Genomic DNA, 26,387 nt, shown 5'->3' with positions numbered 1-26,387 from the left:
GGCCTGGTTTGATGACGTGAGCGTCTGAGCTGCGGCTGCGTTTGTGAACCGGAGCTTCTGCCTGCAGGGGAAACAGTCACATGTTTGAGTCACTGCAGGATTCACTGCAGATGTTGCTCTAGTTTGTGAGAAAAACTTTGCCTTTTACAATCAGACATATTTTAACAGGAAGTTAAAATATTCGTGAAGGTGCCGCATCATTTACCTGTTCACATTGCTAACTAGCAATTTATAAAATTTTAGACCTACAAACACCTACATATATGTGCATGTGCTTGACCTGTCTTACATGATGATGATGATGATGATGTCACTTCCGCAGTGTTTCCATGCTCCAGCATCGCCATGTGTTTCCAGTAGGACCAGGAGATCTGACGAGATCAACAATCAATCATCATAAACATGTTTTCATTTGCTGTGTGGAAAGAGTTCATCCATCATTCTAAAGATCATTTCAGATTTTCCGAGTCAATTATTTTGTTAATTATATGCAAAATGCAAGACATTAAACGAGGTCAGTGAGACACTACTGTGTGGATGAAAGTTTCTACATGAGTTTAGTTCTGGAAAAATAATCACTTTCCATTTAACATTAACTTCCTTAGTTAACATGAACAATGCTTTTATTAGGGTACGTTTACATGACAACGCTGTCAAAATGACGGATTCGTGAAAAACGACTAAACACGTACATTTATGCATGCCAGGTCAGTAGTTGTCATGGCGATGGCGAGATATCATGAACTAATGATGTTATAGCATTTATTCATCTCTAGCTAAATTAATTACATTACTAATATATTTTTTACATTTTTTTTTTTTTTTCTTTTTTCAAAGTTAAAATTTCGACATGTAATTTCAAACTGGGAAACTCCGACTTGGAATTTCCGACTAGTCATATTTACTACTGGGAAACTCGAGAGATCATTTTTATAGTGATAATAGCCTCTATTTGACCAGAATTCCAGAATTGTCAGCAAGCTGAGTCGGGCTTCAAAATTATCTCAAGTTTTCCAGTAGTAAATATGATTAGAGAGCAGTCGTCCAATTTCCGACTAGGAAACGCCAACCAGGAATTTCCGACTAGGAAACTCCAACTTGGAATTCCCGACTAGGAAACTCCAACTTGGAATTTCCGACTAGGAAATTCAATGCCCTCTCAAGTCATATTTACTACTGGAAAACTCAAGAGATAATTTTTATAGTGAAAATAGCCTCTATTTGCCCAGAATTCCAGAATTGTCAGCAAGCTGAGTCGGGCTTCAAAATGATCTCAAGTTTTCCGGTAGTAAATATGAGAGAGCAGTCGTCCAATTTCCGACTAGGAAACGCCAACCAGGAATTTCTGACTAGGAAACTCCAACTAGGAATTCCCAACTAGGAAACTCCAACTTGGAATTTCCAACTTGGAATTTCCAACCAGGAAATTCAATGCCCTCTCAAGTCATATTTACTACTGGGAAACTCGAGAGATAATTTTTATAGTGAAAATAGCCTTTATTTGCCCAGAATTCCAGAATTGTCAGCAAGCTGAGTCGGGCTTCAAAATTATCTCAAGTTTTCCGATAGTAAATAAGATGAGAGAGCAGTCGTCCAATTTCCGACTAGGAAACGCCAACCAGGAATTTCTGACTAGGAAACTCCAACTAGGAATTTCCGACTAGGAAACTCCAACTTGGAATTCCCGACTAGGAAACTCCAACTTGGAATTTCCGACTAGGAAATTCAATGCCCTCTCAAGTCATATTTACTACTGGGAAACTCGAGAGATAATTTTTATAGTGAAAATAGCCTCTTTTTGACCAGAATTGTCAGCAAGCTGAGTCGGGCTTCAAAATTATCTCAAGTTTTCCAGCAGTAAATATGACAAGAGAGCAGTCATGTCCAATTTCCGACTAGGAAACGCCAACCAGGAATTTCTGACTAGGAAACTCCTAGTCAGAAATTGGACATGACTGCCCTCTCAAGTCATATTACTACTGGAAAATAAGATTATTTTTATAGCAAAAATAATACATTAACTAATTAATGCACTTTGAACTGATCAATAAACCACCATATTAATGATTAATAAATGCTATAATGCTATATATTGCGCATTATTAAAGCATTACTGCTTTGTTTCTTAACACTGGTTAATTCATTAGATACCATGAACTCATGATACGCTCACAGTCTTTATTCATCTCTAGCATTACTAATATGTTTTTGACATTACAAACTTTTTCAAGTTTCAAGTTTAAAATTCTGACTTGGATTTTCCGACTAGGAAACTCAGATTAGAAAACTACTAGTCGGAAATTCCTAGTCGGAATTTGGATATGACTGCCGTCACAAGTCATATTTACTCTTAAGACAATTTTTATAATGAAAATAGCCTGTATTTGACCATAATTGTTGCGACGTGAATGTTTATATGGTTGTCAGTGAATGGGACGCTACATTTTATTCAAAATTAAATATCTTAAATACACTTTCCTGTTTCTTTGGGAAAATCTTATTAAAGGCAAAGAATCAGCCTGCTGTCCTCCATGATTCCTATTCTTTCTGATATCAAAGCGCTTCAACATGTCGAGAGTTTAAAGTGTTTAAATCATTTCCCTCACAGTAACAGTGAACACAAATTAATCATAAATGAAAACTTTATTTTAATAAATACTTATTCGAACAAAAACAGGGATAACAGTTCTGGTCAATTTTATAACAAAGGCTAAAAAACATTTAGCAATAATGAAGAGCAGAATAATAAATGGACAGCGATCATTCACACAGAATACATGTCCTAATATAATCATAAGATGTTCCATTAATACACAAACAATCCTTTAATACAGAACCAACAGGCGTCCAGTATTGTCAGAGACACACACACACACACACACACACACACACACACACACTGAAGGTTTGGAGAGACAGCAGCAGATGAGTCTGGTTACACTCAGTGAACAGAAGAACGGTGGCAGTGAGATGATTAACTGGCCAATGTCCTTCATGTGTGGCATCAGTGCTTCTAGTCTGAGGAGAGAAGACAACGGTGACCTTTAACCTTAAGCATATCATGAAAAACTTTCACACACAATGTTGGGAACCAAACAACATTGAACCCCGCTGTCACACAGTCATACAGATTTGAACGACATGATGGAGAGTAAATGATGATTGTTGTGAGTGTTTCTTTGGACAGATCCAGACACAGAATCCATGAGAACAGAGTTAATGCTTCAGTTCATCCATGCTCCTGATCACAGAAACAGTGTCTTTTCTGAAATAACCATAAATCAAAGAGAATTAAGTCTTACTGTCATGGTGAGCTGAAGATGAAGATCCAGCGTCTCCTCATGTGAAGTCCTTCATGAGTCCGTGTGACGCTCTTGTGTGTGAATAGACACTCATCTGACTGGATCATTTATGAAAACCAGGACAGTGACGGATGATCTTCTCCTGATCCACTAGAACAGACTCGATTCACACAGGCGAACGTGGCTTTTCTTCAAAAACTTAAATAATTTTTAAAAATATGAATATTGTTTTACCCATCATTTTCATTGGAAATAGATTAATCTTTCACTAATTTTGACTTTTGCCTTTGAAAACTGAGCTGAAGAACACGACGGATCTGCGAAAGCATTGATGATGAAGAGCTCCTGCTAATGTGAAATAGATGAAGAACAGTGTGACCTCTGACCTTATATGTGGCCACTTTCATGCCGTCACTCCCAGAGTTCTGCTGCTGCTCTTCATCAGCGCCTGCGTGAGCCTCGTCCTCCTCCTGCTGCTCTTCATCACACACACAGTGGAAATAAAATCTTTTTTTCTTTCATTTGAATTAATTAAAGCATGAAGGCTGATCGCAACAAGCTGAAGTAAAAATATCCTCTCCAATCACAAACACATTTCCAGCCGGACTATAGAAGATGATCAATCATAATACAACATTACTGTAGCCGAGGAGAGGACAGACGTATGATTATTGATGGAGTAATGGGTGTTTAAATGTGCATTTAGGATCTCGTTCTCCAGATCCCACTGGCACAGATTTGATCAATAACGCTAAAAGAATGAAATAAAATAATATTTGTTGTTTAAAACTCTCTTCTGTGATGGGACTTCAGTTGCCGGCTTTATATTCCAAAAAATCTCCTCATCTTTTTGAACAATGTATTTTAATAAAATTAGGTGTTCACGTATCAAATGCGTCTTGCATTAATGAAGTTAATATTGTTTGTAGCTAATTGTTAAAAAAGTACTATGATTAAAAGAGAGTTCTGAGGTTAAAATATATCTACTGTCATTGACCTAAAACAGGCTAAAATCAGCCCTTTTAGCAAGACCCTGTGCTGTGAATACACTGTGAATTAAACTGTAAAACTGAGCTAATGAGATGATCTGCAGCACATGATTACATTAATGTTTGTCAATATAATTAAAGAAAATAGAGAAAAAAGAAAGAACTGAATGCTTTAGATGTGTTGCAGAGAAAAACAGCAAAAACTACAAAGTTCTTCTGTGGGTCGTGTTTGTGTCGCAGTGCTGATCTGGACTGTACCTGAGAGCTGCTGTCGTCCGGCTGATCTGTCTGTCTCTGTCTCTCCCTCCACGACTTCTGATCCAGCATTCGCAGAAGATCGTCCTCCCCGACGGCTGAACGCAACGCCACAAACTCCGGCCAGTGCTTGAGCAGCTCGCTGAACACACACACCTGATACACAGACAGACAGACGGGGTCAGACAGACAGACGGGGTCAGACAGTAAGACAGACAGGGGTCAGACAGACAGACAGACGGGGTCAGACAGACAGACGGGGTCAGACAGACAGACAGGGGTCAGACAGTAAGACAGACAGGGGTCAGACAGACAGACAGATAGGGGTCAGACAGACAGACAGACGGGGTCAGACAGACAGACGGGGTCAGACAGACAGACAGACAGGGGTCAGACAGACAGACAGACGGGGTCAGACAGACAGACAGGGGTCAGACAGTAAGACAGATAGGGGTCAGACAGACAGACAGACGGGGTCAGACAGACAGACGGGGTCAGACAGACAGACGGGGGTCAGACAGACAGACAGACGGGGTCAGACAGACAGACGGGGTCAGACAGACAGACAGACAGGGGTCAGACAGTAAGACAGATAGGGGTCAGACAGACAGACAGACGGGGTCAGACAGACAGACGGGGTCAGACAGACAGACAGGGGTCAGACAGTAAGACAGATAGGGGTCAGACAGACAGACAGACGGGGTCAGACAGACAGACGGGGTCAGACAGACAGACAGACAGGGGTCAGACAGACAGACAGACGGGGTCAGACAGACAGGGGTCAGACAGTAAGACAGACAGGGGTCAGACAGACAGACAGACAGGGGTCAGACAGACAGACAGACGGGGTCAGACAGACAGACAGACGGGGTCAGACAGACAGACAGACAGGGGTCAGACAGTAAGACAGACAGGGGTCAGACAGACAGACAGACAGGGGTCAGACAGACAGACAGACAGGGGTCAGACAGTAAGACAGACAGGGGTCAGACAGACAGACAGACGGGGTAAGACAGACAGGGGTCAGACAGACAGACAGACAGGGGTCAGACAGTAAGACAGACAGGGGTCAGACAGACAGACAGACGGGGTCAGACAGACAGACAGACAGGGGTCAGACAGTAAGACAGACAGGGGTCAGACAGACAGACAGACAGGGGTCAGACAGACAGACAGACAGGGGTCAGACAGTAAGACAGACAGGGGTCAGACAGACAGACAGACGGGGTAAGACAGACAGGGGTCAGACAGACAGACAGACAGGGGTCAGACAGACAGACAGGGGTCAGACAGACAGACAGACAGGGGTCAGACAGTAAGACAGACAGGGGTCAGACAGACAGACAGACAGGGGTCAGACAGTAAGACAGACAGGGGTCAGACAGAAAGACAGATGGGGGTCAGACAGACAGACAGACGGGGGTCAGACAGACAGACAGGGGTCAGACAGACAGACAGACAGGGGTCAGACAGTAAGACAGACGGGGGTCAGACAGACAGACAGACGGGGGTCAGAAAGACAGACAGACGGGGGTCAGACAGACGGGGGTCAGACAGAAAGACAGACGGGGGTCAGAAAGACAGACAGACGGGGGTCAGACAGACAGACAGACAGGGGTCAGACAGACAGACAGACAGGGGTCAGACAGACGGGGGTCAGACAGACAGACAGACGGGGGTTAGACAGACAGACAGACGGGGGTCAGACAGAAAGACAGACAGGGGTCAGACAGACAGACAGACAGGGGTCAGACAGACAGACAGACAGGGGTCAGACAGACAGACAGGGGTCAGACAGACAGACAGACGGGGGTCAGACAGACAGGGGTCAGACAGACAGGGGTCAGACAGACAGACAGACGGAGGTCAGACAGACAGACAGACGGGGGTCAGACAGAAAGACAGACGGGGGTCAGACAGAAAGACAGACAGGGGTCAGACAGACAGACAGACAGGGGTCAGACAGACAGACAGATGGGGGTCAGACAGAAAGACAGACGGGGGTCAGAAAGACAGACAGACGGGGGTCAGACAGACAGACAGACAGGGGTCAGACAGACGGGGGTCAGACAGACAGACAGATGGGGGTTAGACAGACAGACAGACGGGGGTCAGACAGAAAGACAGACAGGGGTCAGACAGACAGGGGTCAGACAGACAGACAGACAGGGGTCAGACAGAAAGACAGACAGGGGTCAGACAGACAGACAGACAGGGGTCAGACAGACAGGGGTCAGACAGACAGACAGACTGCGGTCAGACAGACAGACAGACGGGGGTCAGACAGAAAGACAGACGGGGGTCAGACAGAAAGACAGACGGGGGTCAGACAGACAGACAGATGGGGGTCAGACAGAAAGACAGACGGGGGTCAGACAGAAAGACAGACAGGGGTCAGACAGAAAGACAGACAGAGGGGTCAGACAGACAGATGGGGGTCAGACAGAAAGACAGACAGGGGTCAGACAGACAGGGGTCAGACAGACAGACAGACAGGGGTCAGACAGAAAGACAGACGGGGGTCAGACAGAAAGACAGATGGGGGTCAGACAGACAGACAGACGGGGGTCAGACAGACAGACAGACAGGGGTCAGACAGACGGGGGTCAGACAGTAAGACAGACGGGGGTCAGACAGAAAGACAGACGGGGGTCAGACAGACAGGGGTCAGACAGACAGACAGACGGAGGTCAGACAGACATACAGACAGGGGTCAGACAGAAAGACAGACGGGGGTCAGACAGAAAGACAGATGGGGGTCAGACAGACAGACAGATGGGGGTCAGACAGAAAGACAGACGGGGGTCAGACAGAAAGACAGACAGGGGTCAGACAGAAAGACAGACAGAGGGGTCAGACAGACAGATGGGGGTCAGACAGAAAGACAGACAGGGGTCAGACAGACAGGGGTCAGACAGACAGACAGACAGGGGTCAGACAGAAAGACAGACGGGGGTCAGACAGAAAGACAGATGGGGGTCAGACAGACAGACAGACGGGGGTCAGACAGACAGACAGACAGGGGTCAGACAGACGGGGGTCAGACAGTAAGACAGACGGGGGTCAGACAGAAAGACAGACGGGGGTCAGACAGACAGGGGTCAGACAGACAGACAGACGGAGGTCAGACAGACATACAGACAGGGGTCAGACAGAAAGACAGACGGGGGTCAGACAGAAAGACAGATGGGGGTCAGACAGAAAGACAGACGGGGGTCAGACAGAAAGACAGACAGGGGTCAGACAGACAGACAGACAGGGGTCAGACAGACAGGGGTCAGACAGACAGACAGGGGTCAGACAGAAAGACAGACGGGGGTCAGACAGAAAGACAGATGGGGGTCAGACAGAAAGACAGATGGGGGTCAGACAGAAAGACAGACGGGGGTCAGACAGAAAGACAGACAGGGGTCAGACAGACAGACAGACAGGGGTCAGACAGACAGGGGTCAGACAGACAGACAGACAGGGGTCAGACAGAAAGACAGACGGGGGTCAGACAGAAAGACAGATGGGGGTCAGACAGACAGACAGACGGGGGTCAGTCAGACAGACAGACGGGGTCAGACAGACAGACAGGGGTCAGACAGACAGACAGACAGGGGTCAGACAGTAAGACAGACAGGGGTCAGACAGAAAGACAGATGGGGGTCAGACAGTCAGACAGACGGGGGTCAGACAGACAGACAGACGGGGGTCAGACAGAAAGACAGACAGAGGGGTCAGACAGACAGATGGGGGTCAGACAGAAAGACAGACAGGGGTCAGACAGACAGGGGTCAGACAGACAGACAGACAGGGGTCAGACAGAAAGACAGACGGGGGTCAGACAGAAAGACAGATGGGGGTCAGACAGACAGACAGACGGGGGTCAGACAGACAGACAGACAGGGGTCAGACAGACGGGGGTCAGACAGTAAGACAGACGGGGGTCAGACAGAAAGACAGACGGGGGTCAGACAGACAGGGGTCAGACAGACAGACAGACGGAGGTCAGACAGACAGACAGACAGGGGTCAGACAGAAAGACAGACGGGGGTCAGACAGTAAGACAGACAGGGGTCAGACAGAAAGACAGATGGGGGTCAGACAGTCAGACAGACGGGGGTCAGACAGACAGACAGACGGGGGTCAGAAAGACAGACAGACAGGGGTCAGACAGTAAGACAGACGGGAGTCAGACAGACAGACAGACGGGGGTCAGAAAGACAGACAGACGGGGATCAGACAGACAGACAGATGGGGGTCAGACAGAAAGACAGACGGGGGTCAGAAAGACAGACAGACGGGGGTCAGACAGTAAGACAGACGGGAGTCAGACAGACAGACAGACGGGGGTCAGACAGACAGACAGACAGGGGTCAGACAGACAGACAGACGGGGGTCAGACAGTAAGACAGATGGGGGTCAGACAGACAGACAGACGGGGGTCAGACAGACAGACAGACGGGGGTCAGACAGACAGACAGACGGGGGTCAGACAGACAGACAGACGGGGGTCAGACAGACAGACAGACAGGGGTCAGACAGACAGACAGACGGGGGTCAGACAGACAGACAGACGGGGGTCAGACAGACAGACAGACGGGGGTCAGACAGACAGACAGACGGGGGTCAGACAGTAAGACAGATGGGGGTCAGACAGACAGACAGACAGACAGACAGGGGTCAGACAGACAGACAGACAGGGGTCAGACAGACAGGGGTCAGACAGACAGACAGACAGGGGTCAGACAGAAAGACAGACAGGGGTCAGACAGACAGACAGACAGGGGTCAGACAGACAGGGGTCAGACAGACAGACAGACAGGGGTCAGACAGAAAGACAGATGGGGGTCAGACAGACAGGGGTCAGACAGACAGACAGACGGGGGTCAGACAGACAGGGGTCAGACAGACAGACAGACGGGGGTCAGACAGACAGACAGACGGGGGTCAGACAGAAAGACAGACAGGGGTCAGACAGACAGACAGACAGGGGTCAGACAGAAAGACAGACAGGGGTCAGACAGACAGACAGACAGGGGTCAGACAGACAGACAGACGGGGGTCAGACAGACAGGGGTCAGACAGACAGACAGACAGGGGTCAGACAGAAAGACAGACAGGGGTCAGACAGACAGGGGTCAGACAGACAGACAGACAGGGGTCAGACAGAAAGACAGACAGGGGTCAGACAGACAGACAGACAGGGGTCAGACAGACAGACAGACGGGGGTCAGACAGACAGGGGTCAGACAGACAGACAGACAGGGGTCAGACAGAAAGACAGACAGGGGTCAGACAGACAGACAGACAGGGGTCAGACAGACAGACAGACGGGGGTCAGACAGACAGGGGTCAGACAGACAGACAGACAGGGGTCAGACAGAAAGACAGACAGGGGTCAGACAGACAGGGGTCAGACAGACAGACAGACGGGGGTCAGACAGACAGGGGTCAGACAGACAGACAGACAGGGGTCAGACAGAAAGACAGACAGGGGTCAGACAGACAGACAGGGGTCAGACAGTAAGACAGACAGGGGTCAGACAGACAGACAGACAGGGGTCAGACAGAAAGACAGATGGGGGTCAGACAGACAGGGGTCAGACAGACAGACAGACGGGGGTCAGACAGACAGACAGACGGGGGTCAGACAGAAAGACAGACAGGGGTCAGACAGACAGGGGTCAGACAGACAGACAGACAGGGGTCAGACAGAAAGACAGACAGGGGTCAGACAGAAAGACAGACGGGGGTCAGACAGAAAGACAGATGGGGGTCAGACAGACAGACAGACGGGGGTCAGACAGACAGACAGACGGGGGTCAGACAGTAAGACAGACGGGGGTCAGACAGACAGACAGACGGGGGTCAGACAGACAGACAGACAGACGGGGGTCAGACAGAAAGACAGGGGTCAGACAGTAAGACAGACAGGGGTCAGACAGACAGACAGACAGGGGTCAGACAGACAGGGGTCAGACAGACAGACAGACAGGGGTCAGACAGAAAGACAGGGGTCAGACAGTAAGACAGACAGGGGTCAGACAGAAAGACAGATGGGGGTCAGACAGACAGACAGACAGGGGTCAGACAGACAGACAGACGGGGGTCAGACAGTAAGACAGACGGGGGTCAGACAGACAGACAGACGGGGGTCAGACAGACAGACAGACGGGGGTCAGACAGACAGACAGACAGACGGGGGTCAGACAGAAAGACAGGGGTCAGACAGTAAGACAGACAGGGGTCAGACAGACAGACAGACAGGGGTCAGACAGACAGGGGTCAGACAGACAGACAGACAGGGGTCAGACAGACAGACAGACGGGGGTCAGACAGACAGGGGTCAGACAGACAGACAGACAGGGGTCAGACGGGGGTCAGACAGACAGGGGTCAGACAGACAGACAGATGGGGGTCAGACAGACAGACAGACAGGGGTCAGACAGACAGACAGACGGGGGTCAGACAGACGTGGTCAGACAGACAGATGGGTCAGACAGACAGACGGGGTCAGACAGACAGACAGGGGTCAGTCAGGGGTCAGACAGACAGATGGGGTCAGACAGACAGACAGGGGTCAGACAGTCAGGGGTCAGACAGACAGATGGGGTCAGACAGACAGACAGGGGTCAGACAATCAGGGGTCAGACAGTCAGGGGTCAGACAGACAGACAGGTGTCAGACAGTCAGGGGTCAGACAGACAGACGGGTCAGACAGTCAGGGGTCAGACAGACAGATGGGGTCAGACAGACAGACAGACAGAGGGGTCAGACAGACAGACAGGGGTCAGACAGACAGACGGGTCAGACAGACAGACAGGGGTCAGACAGACAGACGGGTCAGACAGGTGCACAAGGTGTCTGTCTGAAGATGAAGTGACAGTCACAGGCGTCTGCAGACCTGCGTCTCTCTGAAGACATACGGGCCGAGCGCTCGCTGCTGACTCACGACCCGCTGCGCCGCTTCAGGAGGAACGTGGATCTGCAGCGCCGGCGGGACGGACGAACTGATGAAGCGGCTGATGATGATGGACACCTTCCTCTGGAGCGTGACGTCATCACAGCGGGAGTGACACAGATCCTGCACACACACACACACACACATAATAAAATAAATCTGAAGAAAATTTATGAAAATAAAATATAAATGTAAATAAATAAATAATATAGCTAAAAGTACAGTACTATAGTGAGTAGAAAAATTTAACATAATAGAAACTAAATATATTTTTTCAAAATATTTAATTTTTCACAGCATAAATTGGGTCTTTATACATGAAAACATGAAACCTTTGATTGATTATATTTGGGGGATTGTGGGTATAAAACCTGGTATAAAGTGCATGTTTACATAAAAACAATGGAAAAATGGAATACAAAAACATGTTCTGTGTGAAGACAGACAGAAGAAGCTTCTCTATATGAGTCTGTGGAGCGTCTCGTCTCACCTTGTACCTCTGAACCTCCAGCCAGAACAGCAGATCGTTTTCCAGCAGATCATCACGGGCAGACAGGAACTTCTGGAACTGCAGACGGGTGACGGGATTCAACAGAGCTCTGCGCAGACACACCGACTCCTGAGAGCAGCTCATCGAACCTGCAGACACCTGCTGACAGACAGACAGATGGACAGACGGACGGACAGACAGACAGACAGAGAGAAAGAGACATTTCACTATGGATCATTTTTGCTCAAATGAGAGGATCATGTCAGAATAAACACAGACTCACCTTCCATACGTGTCTCTTCCTGCGCTGACGGACAACCGGCTGCTTCTCACACACTTCTGTTACCTGCACACACACACACACACACACACACCTGTCTGTCTCTCTGGATGTGTGTCAATACACTGCATACTTCAGCACTGAGTACACTGAGACATTACTAGTGGACTGGAACAGTTTCTCTCCCATATCATCAGATGAAGCCGCATGAAGGAAACCAAACCCTGTACATTAATTAATTTGTTCTCCAGTGTTCTTTTTATGATATTCATTATGCATGTACATGTCCAGGCATATTTTAATATCATCATCATCATCATCAGTGTTTAGTGGATGCAGGACAGGAGCAGAATGAGACGGATCCTCAGGTGTGTCATGATCTGATGTAATTAGTGTAATTAGTGTAATTAGGAAACCGGAGGCGTAATTTGCTAACGGGTAACTCGAGGAGAGACGGACTGGAGAACATCAGTGATCCTTCAGAGCATCTCTGAAACACCGACAGATCCAGCAGCACAATATATTCATGATAAAACTCAAGCACACACTGCTTTAGCAATACAGGCGTACGATCAGAGGTGCAGTGACAGTGTTTCTCCACCAGAGGGCCTCGAGGAAACAATGGGGTTTAAAAGACACTTAATATTCAGGAATATTATTGATTTGACTGCACTGACACTATCAGATAATTATGTATATTATAATTATGTTATTCTACCTTCCGCCGCTGCTGCTGACGCGAGATGAACTCTGAGCTGGAGAGAAACAGCGGCAGCCATCGGGTCTCTAGACGATTGTGAAGAAGAGACTGAAGCTCAGTGAGAACAGAGAGAGAGACCAACTCATGCTGGAGACGCTGCCAACCACCGCACATCTGCAACAGCTGCACACACACACACACACACACACACACACACACACACTCATCGTGAGTCACTTCACTCAAACTCTCACTGTCGAACTCAAGCAGATCAAGGTTCTGTGAGGTTCTGTGAGGATCTCGTACCCTCATCTGCTGTTCTTCAGTGGCTGGGCTGCCGGCTCCAAACAGGAAGTTGCTGCTGAGATATTTGTCTCTGATGTTTGTGATTCTCTCCTCCAGTAGCTCCGCATCACTGTTCTTCAGCTGCTCCACGTCCAACCAGCACTGCAGATCCAGACTACACACACACACACACACACACACAATTCCACCAAAATCTGAAGCAGCACAGCTGTTTTCAACATTGATAATAATCATAAATGTTTCTTGAGCAGCAAATCGTCATATTAGAATGATTTCTGAAGGATCATGTCGCTGAAGACTGACGAAAATTCAGCTTTGATCACAGGAATAAATTACACTTTACTATATATTCACATAGAAAACAGATATCTTATATTGTAAAAATATTTCACAATTTTGATCAAATAAACACAGCCTTGGTGGGCAGAAGAGACTCTTTCAGAAACATTAAAACATCTTAATTATTCCAAATGTTTGTGTAAATGTGACTCGACTTGACATCAGTCCTGCTGTGCTTCATTCACCTGGCCGAATTCTCCTCCAGGAAGGACAGGAAGTGCTGGAGCTCCGGGTGGTTCTGGAGCAGAGAATCCAGACGGAACCGGCGAAACTCCCGCGGAACCTTCGACCAGAGATCCGGCGCCGGAGCCGGTGGAGTTTGGCGCTCCTGCAGCACAACATACAGAACCAGCAGCAGCTTGAGTATGTACTAACAGTGTATACTGCTCTCTGTGTGTGTGAATTTACCATTTGATTTATTTACTCTCATAACCAAACAATAACTCTTGTGTCTTATTTGATTCAATAATATGAACCCCTTTATTCTGGTTTTAAATTCAGTTATTTATTTATTTATGTCTGTCTGTCTACAAAGTCAAGCACAACCTGCACAAAAAACTGCATCCCACAATGCAATGTGTCTGACCAGATAAAAAAACAAATACGGTTGTGTGATCATAGCAGTGTTTCACTGCACACTACGTCTCATACACAGTGTGCACTGCATACACAGGTCACGTGACTGGAAACAGCCGGTGTGTGATGGTGAATGACCTGCTGCCGTCGGCTCTGTGTGTGTGTGTAGAGAGTGTGCAGTGCCTGGAAGAGCTCGACCTCGGCGTATCGCACCTCCTCCCACAGCGCCACCTACAGACACAGTTGAATTAAAATGAGGTCATGTGACAACAACGTCACACAGTACTGGATGAGATGGTTTTCACATACTGTCGTAACAACAGTATGAAAGCTTGTTTGTGGGATATAAACACGTATCTGTGTTGTGAGATAATGTTTACCTGGATATGGTAAAACACATTGCAGAAACTAATAAAACATGATATATCTGAAGCTGATAAATCTCACGGTGTGCAGCGCGTCTCTGAGTGTCTGTGATAGGAGAGTCCAGGGCTCCAGCAGGACGTTCAGAGCGTGTTCCTCCGCCGGATCAAACACATCCTCAAACGCAGGACTCAGACGCAGCAGGACGGCTCTCCGGCGCTCCTCGCTCAAACACACGCTCATCTGAGCTCCGCTGCTCAGGAACGAGGCGTACAGGAGCTGAGACCAGACAGAGACGGACACTGGATCATACAGGAAGAGCTTCTCGAGAGAGTCCCAAAGATACTGTTAGACCCCTGAATAGATGTGTGTGTGTGTGTGTGTGTGTGTGTGTGTGTGTGTGTGTACCTGAGCGGTGCGCTGAACTCTGTACGGATCAAACCTACTCTGGCAGAAGAGCTGACGGTACTGCAGCAGCTCTAAGCAGAAATACACAGTGTTTTCCCACAACTAACACACACACACACACACACGCACACACACACACAGACAAAAACAGCATCAGTTTACTGTCGGGAATTTGTTGCGTTGCATCCAGTGTAGACAGCATCACTGATTATAATGGGTTCTATTTGCTTTTGTTGCACTCTGTTAACACAGTGTAGACCTGCTGCAATTCACACAATCTCTCTCACACACACACACACACACACACACACACATGTTTGTTTTTGTGAATTGTGGGGACTTTCCATAGACTTCAATGCATTTTACACTGAACAAACTGTACATTCTATCCCCCTACCCTGCCCCTACCCCTAAACCTAACCCTCACAGGAAACTGTGCAAACTTTTACTTTTTCACAAAAACTCATTCTATATGATTTATAAACCCATTTACATTGTGGGGACCGCTGGCTGGTCCCCACAATGTAGGTGAACTCAGGTTTATATTACATCATGGGGACATTTGGTCCCCACAATGTAATATAAACAAAAGCACACACACACACACACACACAGCCTTTAATCTCTTTAACACACACACAAAAACAACTAAACAAATGCAAGAGTAATCTAGAAACATTTAGAAAGCTTGTGTTTAAAGTTTAAAAAAACAAGTATTTATTTGGTCAAGAGAACTGAATCTCACGTCCAGCTTATATTTTCCCACCATGCATTTGTGTTTATGAACTGACCTGACGTACCTGCTGCCCTGAGTTCTGACAGAAATGAGTGAAAAAGAAACCAGATCTGGATTCAGTGTGCAGAACCTCCAGTAGAGTCTGAATCTCACTGCCGTCCAGCTCGACCTACACACACACACACAGATCAAACACACACATATCAAACACACAGAGAGACCATCAGAAGCTCTACAGAGGCCAGTGGATCATCCAGTACCTTCATATCACTGCAGGCGCAGATGGACTGCGGTTCTGCATCTGCGCAGACGGAGGAGACGCTGCGGACGCAGACAGGAGAACTCAACACATGCTCTGAGATCTGCCACTGATCAGACGGAAACAAGCAGAAACGCTGACCCCTGAAACACACACAATTAAAAGACACTTAATATTCAAGAATATTATCAATTTGACCGCACTGACATTATCAGATGAGAACAAAACTTGATCATATTCACATAGAAAACAATTATTTTATATTGTAATAGTATTATAAAATATTACTGTTTTTACTGTGTTCTTGATCAGATAAATACAGCATTACATGCGTGTGATTTCAAGCGTGTTACATGCGTGTGATTTGATACGTGTTACATGTGTGTGATTTAAAGTGTGTTAAGTCGTGTGATTTAAAGCGCTACATACATGATTTAAAATGTGTTACATACGTGTGATTTAAGTTGTTACATGCGTGTGATTTAAAGCGTTACATGTGTGATTTAAAGCATGTTACATGCGTGTGATTTAAAGTGTTACATGCGTGTGATTAAAAGGTGTTACATGCGTGTGATTTAAAGTGTTACATGCATGATTTAAAGCATGCTACCTGTGAGTGATTTAAAGCGTTACATGTGTGTGATTAAAAGCATGTTACATGCGTGTGATTTAAAGCGTTACATGCATGATTTAAAGCATGCTACATGTGTGTGATTTAAAGCGTTACATGTGTGTGATTAAAAGGTGTTACATGCGTGTGATTTAAAGTGTTACATGCATGATTTAAAGCATGCTACATGTGTGTGATTTAAAGCGTTACATGTGTGATTTAAAGCATGTTACATGCGTGTGATTTAAAGTGTTACATGCGTGATTTAAAGCATGTTACATGTGTGTGATTTAAAGCATGTTACATGTGTGTGATTAAAAGGTGTTACATGTGTGTGATTTAAAGTGTTACATGCATGATTTAAAGCATGTTACATGTGTGTGATTTAAAGCGTTACATGTGTGATTTAAAGCATGTTACATGCGTGTGATTTAAAGTGTTACATGCGTGATTTAAAGCATGTTACATGTGTGTGATTTAAAGTGTTACATGCATGATTTAAAGCATGTTACATGTGTGTGATTTAAAGTGTTACATGCATGATTCAAAGCATGCTACATGTGTGTGATTTAAAGCGTTACATGTGTGATTTAAAACATGTTACATGTGTGTGATTTAAAGTGTTACATGCGTGATTTAAAGCATGTTACATGCGTGTGATTTAAAGTGTTACACGCATGATTCAAAGCATGTTACATGTGTGTGATTTAAAGCATTACATGCGTGATTTAAAGCATGTTACATGTGTGTGATTTAAAGTGTTACATGTGTGATTTAAAGCATGTTACATGCGTGTGATTTAAAGTGTTACATGTGTGATTTAAAGCATGTTACATGTGTGTGATTTAAAGTGTTACATGCATGATTTAAAGCATGCTACATGTGTGTGATTTAAAGCGTTACATGTGTGATTTAAAGCATGTTACATGTGTGTGATTTAAAGTGTTACATGCATGATTTAAAGCATGTTACATGTGTGTGATTTAAAGTGTTACATGTGTGATTTAAAGCATGTTACACGTGTGTGATTTAAAGTGTTACATGCATGATTTAAAGCATGCTACATGTGTGTGATTTAAAGTGTTACATGCATGATTCAAAGCATGTTACATGTGTGTGATTTAAAGTGTTACATGCGTGATTTAAAGCATGTTACATGTGTGTGATTTAAAGTGTTACATGTGTGATTTAAAGCATGTTACATGTGTGTGATTTAAAGTGTTACATGCATGATTTAAAGCATGCTACATGTGTGTGATTTAAAGTGTTACATGCATGATTCAAAGCATGTTACATGTGTGTGATTTAAAGTGTTACATGTGTGATTTAAAGCATGTTACATGTGTGTGATTTAAAGTGTTACATGCATGATTTAAAGCATGTTACATGTGTGTGATTTAAAGCGTTACATGTGTGATTTAAAGCATGTTACATGCGTGTGATTTAAAGTGTTACATGCATGATTTAAAGCATGTTACATGTGTGTTATTTAAAGCGTTACATGTGTGATTTAAAGCATGTTACATGCGTGTGATTTAAAGTGTTACATGCGTGTGATTAAAAGGTGTTACATGCTTGTGATTTAAAGTGTTACATGCATGATTTAAAGCATGCTACATGTGAGTGATTTAAAGCGTTACATGTGTGATTTAAAGCATGCTACATTTGTGTGATTTAAAGCGTTACATGTGTGTGATTAAAAGGTGTTACATGCGTGTGATTTAAAGTGTTACATGTATGATTTAAAGCATGCTACATGTGTGTGATTTAAAGCGTTACATGTGTGATTTAAAGCATGTTACATGCTTGTGATTTAAAGTGTTACATGCGTGATTTAAAGCATGTTACATGTGTGTGATTTAAAGCATGTTACATGTGTGTGATTAAAAGGTGTTACATGTGTGTGATTTAAAGTGTTACATGCATGATTTAAAGCATGTTACATGTGTGTGATTTAAAGTGTTACATGCATGATTTAAAGCATGTTACATGTTTGTGATTTAAAGTGTTACATGTGTGATTTAAAGCATGTTACATGTGTGTGTTTTAAAGCGTTACATGCATGATTTAAGGCATGTTACATGTGTGTGATTTAAAGCATGTTACATGCGTGTGATTTAAAGTGTTACACGCATGATTCAAAGCATGTTACATGCGTGTGATTTAAAGTGTTACATGCGTGATTTAAAGCATGTTACATGTGTGTGATTTAAAGTGTTACATGCATGATTTAAAGCATGTTACATGTGTGTGATTTAAAGTGTTACATGTGTGATTTAAAGCATGTTACATGTGTGTGTTTTAAAGCGTTACATGCATGATTTAAGGCATGTTACATGTGTGTGATTTAAAGCATGTTACATGCGTGTGATTTAAAGTGTTACATGCGTGATTTAAAGCATGTTACATGTGTGTGTTTTAAAGCGTTACATGCATGATTTAAGGCATGTTACATGTGTGTGATTTAAAGCATGTTACATGCGTGTGATTTAAAGTGTTACACGCATGATTCAAAGCATGTTACATGCGTGTGATTTAAAGTGTTACATGCGTGATTTAAAGCATGTTACATGTGTGTGATTTAAAGTGTTACATGTGTGATTTAAAGCATGTTACATGTGTGTGTTTTAAAGCGTTACATGCATGATTTAAGGCATGTTACATGTGTGTGATTTAAAGTGTTACATGTGTGATTTAAAGCATGTTACATGTGTGTGATTTAAAGCGTTACATGCATGATTTAAGGCATGTTACATGTGTGTGATTTAAAGCATGTTACATGCGTGTGATTTAAAGTGTTACACGCATGATTCAAAGCATGTTACATGCGTGTGATTTAAAGTGTTACATGCGTGATTTAAAGCATGTTACATGTGTGTGATTTAAAGTGTTACATGTGTGATTTAAAGCATGTTACATGTGTGTGTTTTAAAGCGTTACATGCATGATTTAAGGCATGTTACATGTGTGTGATTTAAAGCATGTTACATGTGTGTGATTTAAAGTGTTACATGCATGATTTAAAGCATGTTACATGTGTGTGATTTAAAGTGTTACATGCATGATTCAAAGCATGCTACATGTGTGTGTTTTAAAGCGTTACATGTGTGATTTAAAGCATGTTACATGTGTGTGATTTAAAGTGTTACATGCATGATTTAAAGCATGCTACATGTGTGTGATTTAAAGTGTTACATGCATGATTTAAAGCATGCTACATGTGTGTGATTTAAAGTGTTACATGCATGATTTAAAGCATGTTACATGTGTGATTTAAAGTGTTACATGCATGATTTAAAGCATGTTACATGTGTGATTTAAAGCGTTACATGCATGATTTAAAGCATGTTACATGTATGTGATTTAAAGTGTTACATGAGTGTGATTTGAAGCATGTTACATGCGTGTAATTTAAAGCGTTACATGCATGTGATTGAAAAGGTGTTACATACAGGTGATTTAAAGCGTGCACACTTGTGTGATTAAAAAGGTGTTACATGCTTGTGATTTAAAGCGTGCACACTGACCAGTACAGCAGCAGGATCTCTGACAGACGGGGCTGAATGTCACACAGTTGCTCCTCCTGCCAGCAGATGGTGCTATTTAATCCCAATCGAGAGAGCAGCTGTTCACTCAGAGCCGCTGGGCTGCTGCTGACCACATACTGACACTTCATCCACCCTAAAAACCTGCACACAGCACACAGTTGTTAGTGCGCACTACATTCCTACTGCACTATTAGGCCAGAAACAGACTCTACTTGAGAACACCAGTATACATACTCGACACTGGCGTCCTGATGCTTTTTTGCACACACTTTGGCACATGAATCTACATCAGGGTTATTCACCTATCATTTCCCTCGGATTTTAGGGATAAGTTATGGGTAGGGTGAAATTTAGGGGCAGTAATTGGTTTAGGACTACATTTTTTAGACAGGAATTTTGTTCCAGGATCAATAAAATATCTCTTACTTGGCAAAATCATAGTGACCAGTTACAGTAATACTGATGGTTGATTTAGTTAGAGTTTGTCACCTGCTCCTGGTCTTTGCGCTGAGAGTCTTCAGTCGCTCCATATCCATCCACAGATGTAGGATATTCTCTCCCGGCCCACCGACCAGAGACCTCTTAAAGTCCAGAAAGTTTTGTCTGGCACCGGCTTCACAGCTGCGTCCCGCTGATCGGGAACAAGCCGCCTCTCCGACCGCCATCTGTCCTGTGACGAAACAATCCGAGAGCTTCACTGGACGCCTGTTTCACCTGATCTAGGCAACTTTATTTCGACAGCGCTTTACACAGTGCAGATTGTTTCAAATCAGCTTAAGAAATAAACAGGACAATAACAGAATCAATGATGCACTTTTAACTAAAGATTATGACTTTCTGTCATAATTGTTTTAAGTCAAAACTGTGATGTTTTATTGTTAGAACCTCATTTTAATTTAGTATGTAATAATTTCAATTTTCTGTGTCTTAATTATGATTTACCAAAGCATTGTTTTCCCTCTTATGTAGCAGAAATGGACTTCAATTAAAAAAGTTCATCAATTTTAAAACTAATTGGATTCAGCTAAAGCCTGTGTCTCCAGTATAACAGATTGAGTGTGTTTAGATGTTTCTGTCCATCTTTAAGAGGGCGTGTGAATCTGTCCCACCGTTGGCCATTCTGTGGTCAGCCATCTTCAGGGCGCTGAATCTGCTGCTCATCTTCTCTGAAAAACTGCAAAAGCTCCAACCAGACCGAAGACAGCGCTGCAAACCCATCAGAGGTCAAGTCAGCTTTATTGACACAACACAGATGTTTCCAAAGCAGTGACAACAGGAGTATAATGATGCAAAGATGCAAACAGAAGCGGTCTGTAGTGCACACTAGAAGCACAAGGTTATGACCTTCATCAAACGCACCTCATCACACACATGAGAGGACGAAGCGTCGACAGTCACTGGACGCCCAGATCTCCACGGGCCGCTGAGCTGAGACAGACATTTGGTCAGCCTGTGCATGAAAACATCAGAGAATAAAAACTTCATCCTCATCCTGAGAGAGAAGAACACTGTTAAACCACAGTCACTTCATCGCAGGATCATGTTCGATACCTGAACTCAAAGTAGCAGTCGCTCTGCAGGAAAAACGGCAGTCTGTCTCTCTTCAGCCACTGGAGGCTCTGATCTCGCTCCAGACACTGCAGAGCAAGAGTATGAACTCCAGTAAATGCATCTGAGATATCTGTGCTTGAAACCAGATAATCACTGAGGAAGAACATCATGTTTGGTGTCATATCTCGTGCACACATACGGTGACGGTGTAGCTGTTGTCGGGGATCCAGTTCAGGTCCGACAGCGGTTTGGACCGGATCTGGTGTAGAGCGGTTCTGATCCGGCGGGACAGATCCTCAGCTGTGTGATCCAGCAGCTCAAAGCCTGCAGAGATCCCATCATACCTCACAGCCGGTCCAAACACCTGACGACCACAGAAACACGTGATGAAGCACACTATCAGTAATAACTTTAATCTTTACTCAGAAGAAGTTTTTGTTTTTAATCTCCTGAAGGACACTTTTGTTTGTGTTCAAATGTTATTTCTGACACACAAGAGGAAATAAATCATGGTTTGATCAATCTTTTATCTTAAATTATGACATAACAAGTAACTTAAAGGATTAGTTCACTTTCAAATTAAAATTTTCTGATAATTTACTCTCCTCCATGTCATCCAAGATGTTCATGTCTTTCTTTCATCAGTTAAAGAAATGAAGGTTTTTGAGGAAAACATTCCAGGATTTTTCTCCATATAGTGGACTTCACTGGGGTTCAACAGGTTGAAGGTCCAAATGTCAGTTTCAGTGCAGCTTCAAAGAGCTCTACATGATCCCAGACGAGGAATAAGAGTCTCATCTAGAGAAACCATCGGACATTTTCTAAAAAAAATTAAAATTTTATACATCTTAACCACAAATGCTCATCTTGAACTAGCTCTCAGGTCAAAGTTTGAACTAAATTGTCATATTCAATATGCTAGTGGAAGTATATAACAATTAGTTCAAACTTTAACCTGTGGAGGGCAATAATACACTTAGCAGTGTCCACACTGCTGGAATTCTAATAGAGAAGAAGAAGAGAGCTAGTTCAAGACGAGCATTTGTGGTTAAAAAGTATATAATTTTTTTTTTTTTAGAAAATGGCCGATGGTTTCTCTAGATGAGACTCTTATGCTGTGTTCACACCAAACGCGAATAGAGCGTCTGGCGCGAATGATTTCAATGTTAAGTCAATGTAAAGACGCGTTTACGCGCGTCTGGAAGTCTCGCGGCGCGAATGAGGCGTTTAGCGCGGCGCGAAAGACGCGAACTAAGCGTTTCACGCGAATTGTGCTTTTTGTGCATTTAGCGTTTGACGCGAATTGAGTTGAAAAATTTGAACTTTGGCGTAAATTTGTGCTGCGTTAACCAATCAGGAGCCTGCTTGCTGCTGTGGCGGCAGGCCCGCCCGGAGTCACTCATTCAAAATGGAGGAACGACTGATATTATCAGTGAGCAGTCACCCAGAGATTTATGACACAAGTTCATACTTCAGACAGGAATAAAAAGGACCTCGCTTGGAAGAGTGTCGGTGAGGAGATTGGGCTACCTGGTAAGTTGTAAATACACACTTCAATTTCGAGTCACGTACACGTTTATCGACCCGCGGCCTTCCCGTGACGCTGACCCCTACGCCGCTGTTCTGCTCTCCAGAGCAAATACAAAGCGGTAGCTCTCTCGATGAACGCATGATCAACATCAGCCATCTTGCAAACAGACAACCGCCTAGCACTTGCCCCTCCCACAAGAAGCGGATTTCGCCTCGGACGCGCGTCAATTTCGCTTCAAACGCTTGTTTTTTACGCGCGTCTATTTCGCTCTAGACGCGCGAATGCATTTAAAATGTTCAAGCGGCAAACTAGACGCGAAAGACGCGAATTTGACGCTCTATTCGCGTTTGGTGTGAACGCAGCATTATTCCTCGTCTGGGATCATGTAGAGCTCTTTGAAGCTGCACTGAAACTGACATTTGGACCTTCAACCCGTTGAACCCCAGTGAAGTCCACTATATGGAGAAAAATCCTGGAATGTTTTCCTCAATTTCTTTTTGAATGAAGAAAGAAAGACATGAACATCTTGGATGACATGGGGGTGAGTAAATTATCAGGAAATTTTAATTTGAAAGTGAACTAATCCTTTAATGACATGAAAAAGTCATGAGAATTAAAAAAAAAAAAAAAATCGACATTATGACGTCATAATTATGAGAATAAAAAGTTGAAATTATAGAATTATGACTGTCAGAATTGACATAATTTTGATTATGTCAATTTCTACTTTTAATGTTTTTTATTATGATTTTAAAAGGAAATAATTTAGACTTTTCATCTCATATGACAGTATGTAAATTCTAAAGAGACTAAATTTATCAATTCAACATGTCATAATTGACTTTTTAATGTCATAATTTCGACTTTTGTTGTCATAGATTGTGTCATGACATGATTTACACAAGCATGTTTTTCTCAGGTGGAAATGTGCTTCCATAAAAACTGTTTATCAGTTTATCAGCCCTGAAATCTGCCCTTCTCTTCATCTCTTCACTCTGTACCTTATGTTACAGTCACGTGTGTTTGTTTACTGTGATTTACTACAGTATTCTCACAGGCAGCTGCAGGAAGGCGTTGAAGAACTCGACGAAGATCTGATCAGAGAGACTCTGTTCCTGTTCAATCACATGATCAATCAGACACATTAATGATTCATTCACGTTAATAATACACGATCCGATCCCGTCATTCCGATACTCACAAAGTTCTCGCTGGTTATTTCCGGTAAATCTGAGGAGAAGAGCAGAATCTCATCAGACGCAGTTAAGCTACAAACCGCTGATAAATCTGCGCGAACTCACCTGGAAAAGCCCGAGACATTCTGAGGAGTTCGGTTCGGATCCGGAACCTGAGGAGAATTCGAGCGAAACTTTAACCGCGCGTCTGATCGCGTTGCCATGGAGATCAAACTGAAACGCGAGAACCGACGCGCCGCGGGGATTTAGACGCGACGCGACGCGAAGAAAAAGAGGAGGAAAGTCAAGCTTTGGTAAATTTTAGTCGAAATTACGACAGTCAAAATCATGACATAGTACGCAGAAATTTAAAAAGATTTAAAAAGTCAAAATTAAGACAAATTCTACTTTTTCCTCTACTTTTATCGTCATTACCATGATGTAGCAGAAATGAGCATAAATCTGCTCGAGTTTAACTCCCATAATGATAAAACATGTCTAAAGTGTCACAAGAAATAAAAGATCCATGAAAACAGAAATTCACATAATTATATATATATATATATATATATATATATATAGGTCATTCTACAGAATTGATTCAAAGTAGAAAAATATTGAAAAAGTTTTTTGTCTTTTTCCACAAATTTTGTAGGCCTATGTATGCAAATTATATAATATCCAAGCTACACATTTCTAGTAATTGTGCATTTAATTCTCATATTGTATTTTTAGAAAGTTTTGGAATATTTTTCCTCTCCCCAAATTTGTCACTACCGAAACACAATAATAAATAATTTAATAAGAAGAGTCACATTGACCTATTAAGATTTTATTTACATCTACCTTGTGAATATATTTTTTGCTATTTTTAAAAAAAGTTTTCACAGGTAAATCAATAACAATTACAATTTTAACAATATTTCAAGTGTGATTTGTGAGATTTGTTGTATTTTGAATCCGATCTTTCTTTGTAAAAGTCAAAGTTTATCAAACTGATTTCAAAGTGAAGGATTCATTAGTTTGAATAAACATTGAATCAAACACTATAATAACATCAGAGTTGATCATTCAATATACTTTATTTCTGACAAAACATCCCATATTTCAGTTGTGACAGTAATGTGTTGGTAGTGACCACATCACATGACACAATTTAACTCTCATACTAAAACATATTAAAATACTAATGATTTGCATAACTGTACTAAAATTGTGTTTATTTCCCCCAAATAAATGATTGTCTCCTTTTATCACTACCAAAACAATGATGTCACTACCGAAACGCTGATGTCACGAAACAATGATGTCACTACCGAAACAGTCACAACTTAAACATGTGGAGAAGTTTCGGTACCAATTTTTCGATATTTTTGAGCTCAAAGATGATGATGATCAGCACATGGTTATCTAGCACAGTTCTGAACAGTTGAACACACATAAAAAAACCCAGAAAAGTTTGCTTAATTGCAGAAAAAGGTGTTAGTGACGTTCATTAAAGCTCCACACAGGTTTTCAGACTTCTGAACACATTTAACTCAGAATGATGATCTGTCTGCTGTGAAAGAGGCTGTGAGAGGAGCAACACAGGAATATCTCCTGATCAAACATGTAGAAGTGTGTTAAAATCAGTCTCAGATCAATGGAGTAAAACACACACTGTTCCAGTAGTGACATGAACATGAGGGACACTTTTTTTTTTTTAAAAACAAAGTTTCATGATTTAAAAAATATAAATATTTTTTAACTTTGCTTTTAGACTCCTCCCAATTGAAAGTACCCAATAAATGATGATTTTATGTATATTAATCTTACTGATGTTTTAAACATTATTGTGGGATTTAATTGAAGGATCTTAGTAAACATCTAAAATTTGAATATTTAAATGCTTTTAAATGTTTTCTGGTTGTGGGACAGCAGTTTACACCAGTTCTGTAGAATGACCCATATTTATACACACTTCAGAGAGATCTCACACTCTTCTCTAAAGTGTTCTGCTCATTTCTCATCATAAGATGAC

General features: G+C 43.4%; 1 protein-coding gene across 1 annotated transcript; it reads right to left on the bottom strand.

The window, feature by feature from the left end:
- Nucleotides 1-55: 55 nt before the first annotated feature.
- LOC137029704 (regulator of G-protein signaling 22) lies at nucleotides 56-26,376 on the bottom strand. Its single transcript, XM_067399363.1, has 23 exons — nucleotides 26,346-26,376; nucleotides 24,394-24,479; nucleotides 24,248-24,307; nucleotides 21,861-22,025; nucleotides 21,662-21,747; nucleotides 21,470-21,560; nucleotides 21,220-21,316; nucleotides 20,600-20,780; nucleotides 20,090-20,251; nucleotides 15,954-16,095; nucleotides 15,758-15,862; nucleotides 14,958-15,059; nucleotides 14,634-14,828; nucleotides 14,325-14,417; nucleotides 13,796-13,938; nucleotides 13,272-13,425; nucleotides 12,984-13,148; nucleotides 12,269-12,331; nucleotides 11,986-12,147; nucleotides 11,439-11,618; nucleotides 4,550-4,702; nucleotides 3,689-3,775; nucleotides 56-371 (listed from the first exon to the last, which is right to left on the bottom strand). Exons 1-23 carry the CDS (start codon nucleotides 26,374-26,376, stop codon nucleotides 246-248), a joined length of 2,829 nt encoding a protein of 942 aa, XP_067255464.1. The 3' UTR covers nucleotides 56-245.
- Nucleotides 26,377-26,387: the final 11 nt, after the last annotated feature.

The sequence above is a fragment of the Chanodichthys erythropterus genome, chromosome 2, assembly GCF_024489055.1.
Source record: "Chanodichthys erythropterus isolate Z2021 chromosome 2, ASM2448905v1, whole genome shotgun sequence".
Lineage (NCBI taxonomy): Eukaryota > Metazoa > Chordata > Actinopteri > Cypriniformes > Xenocyprididae > Chanodichthys > Chanodichthys erythropterus.
Note: the sequence above shows the minus strand (reverse complement) of the source record. Positions and strands in the feature narration are given on the sequence as shown.

Bases quoted from the DNA above. Each gene is read 5' to 3' on its own strand.
- LOC137029704 (XM_067399363.1), bottom strand. From the start codon at position 26,376: ATGAGAAATGAGCAGAACACTTTAGAGAAGA. The intron at 22,026-24,247 runs GTGAGAATACTG...TGTGGTCGTCAG, and splicing joins ACGCCTTCCTGCAGCTGCCT to GTGTTTGGACCGGCTGTGAG. The intron at 14,829-14,957 runs GTACACACACAC...GTCTGGTCTCAG, and splicing joins GAGTTCAGCGCACCGCTCAG to CTCCTGTACGCCTCGTTCCT.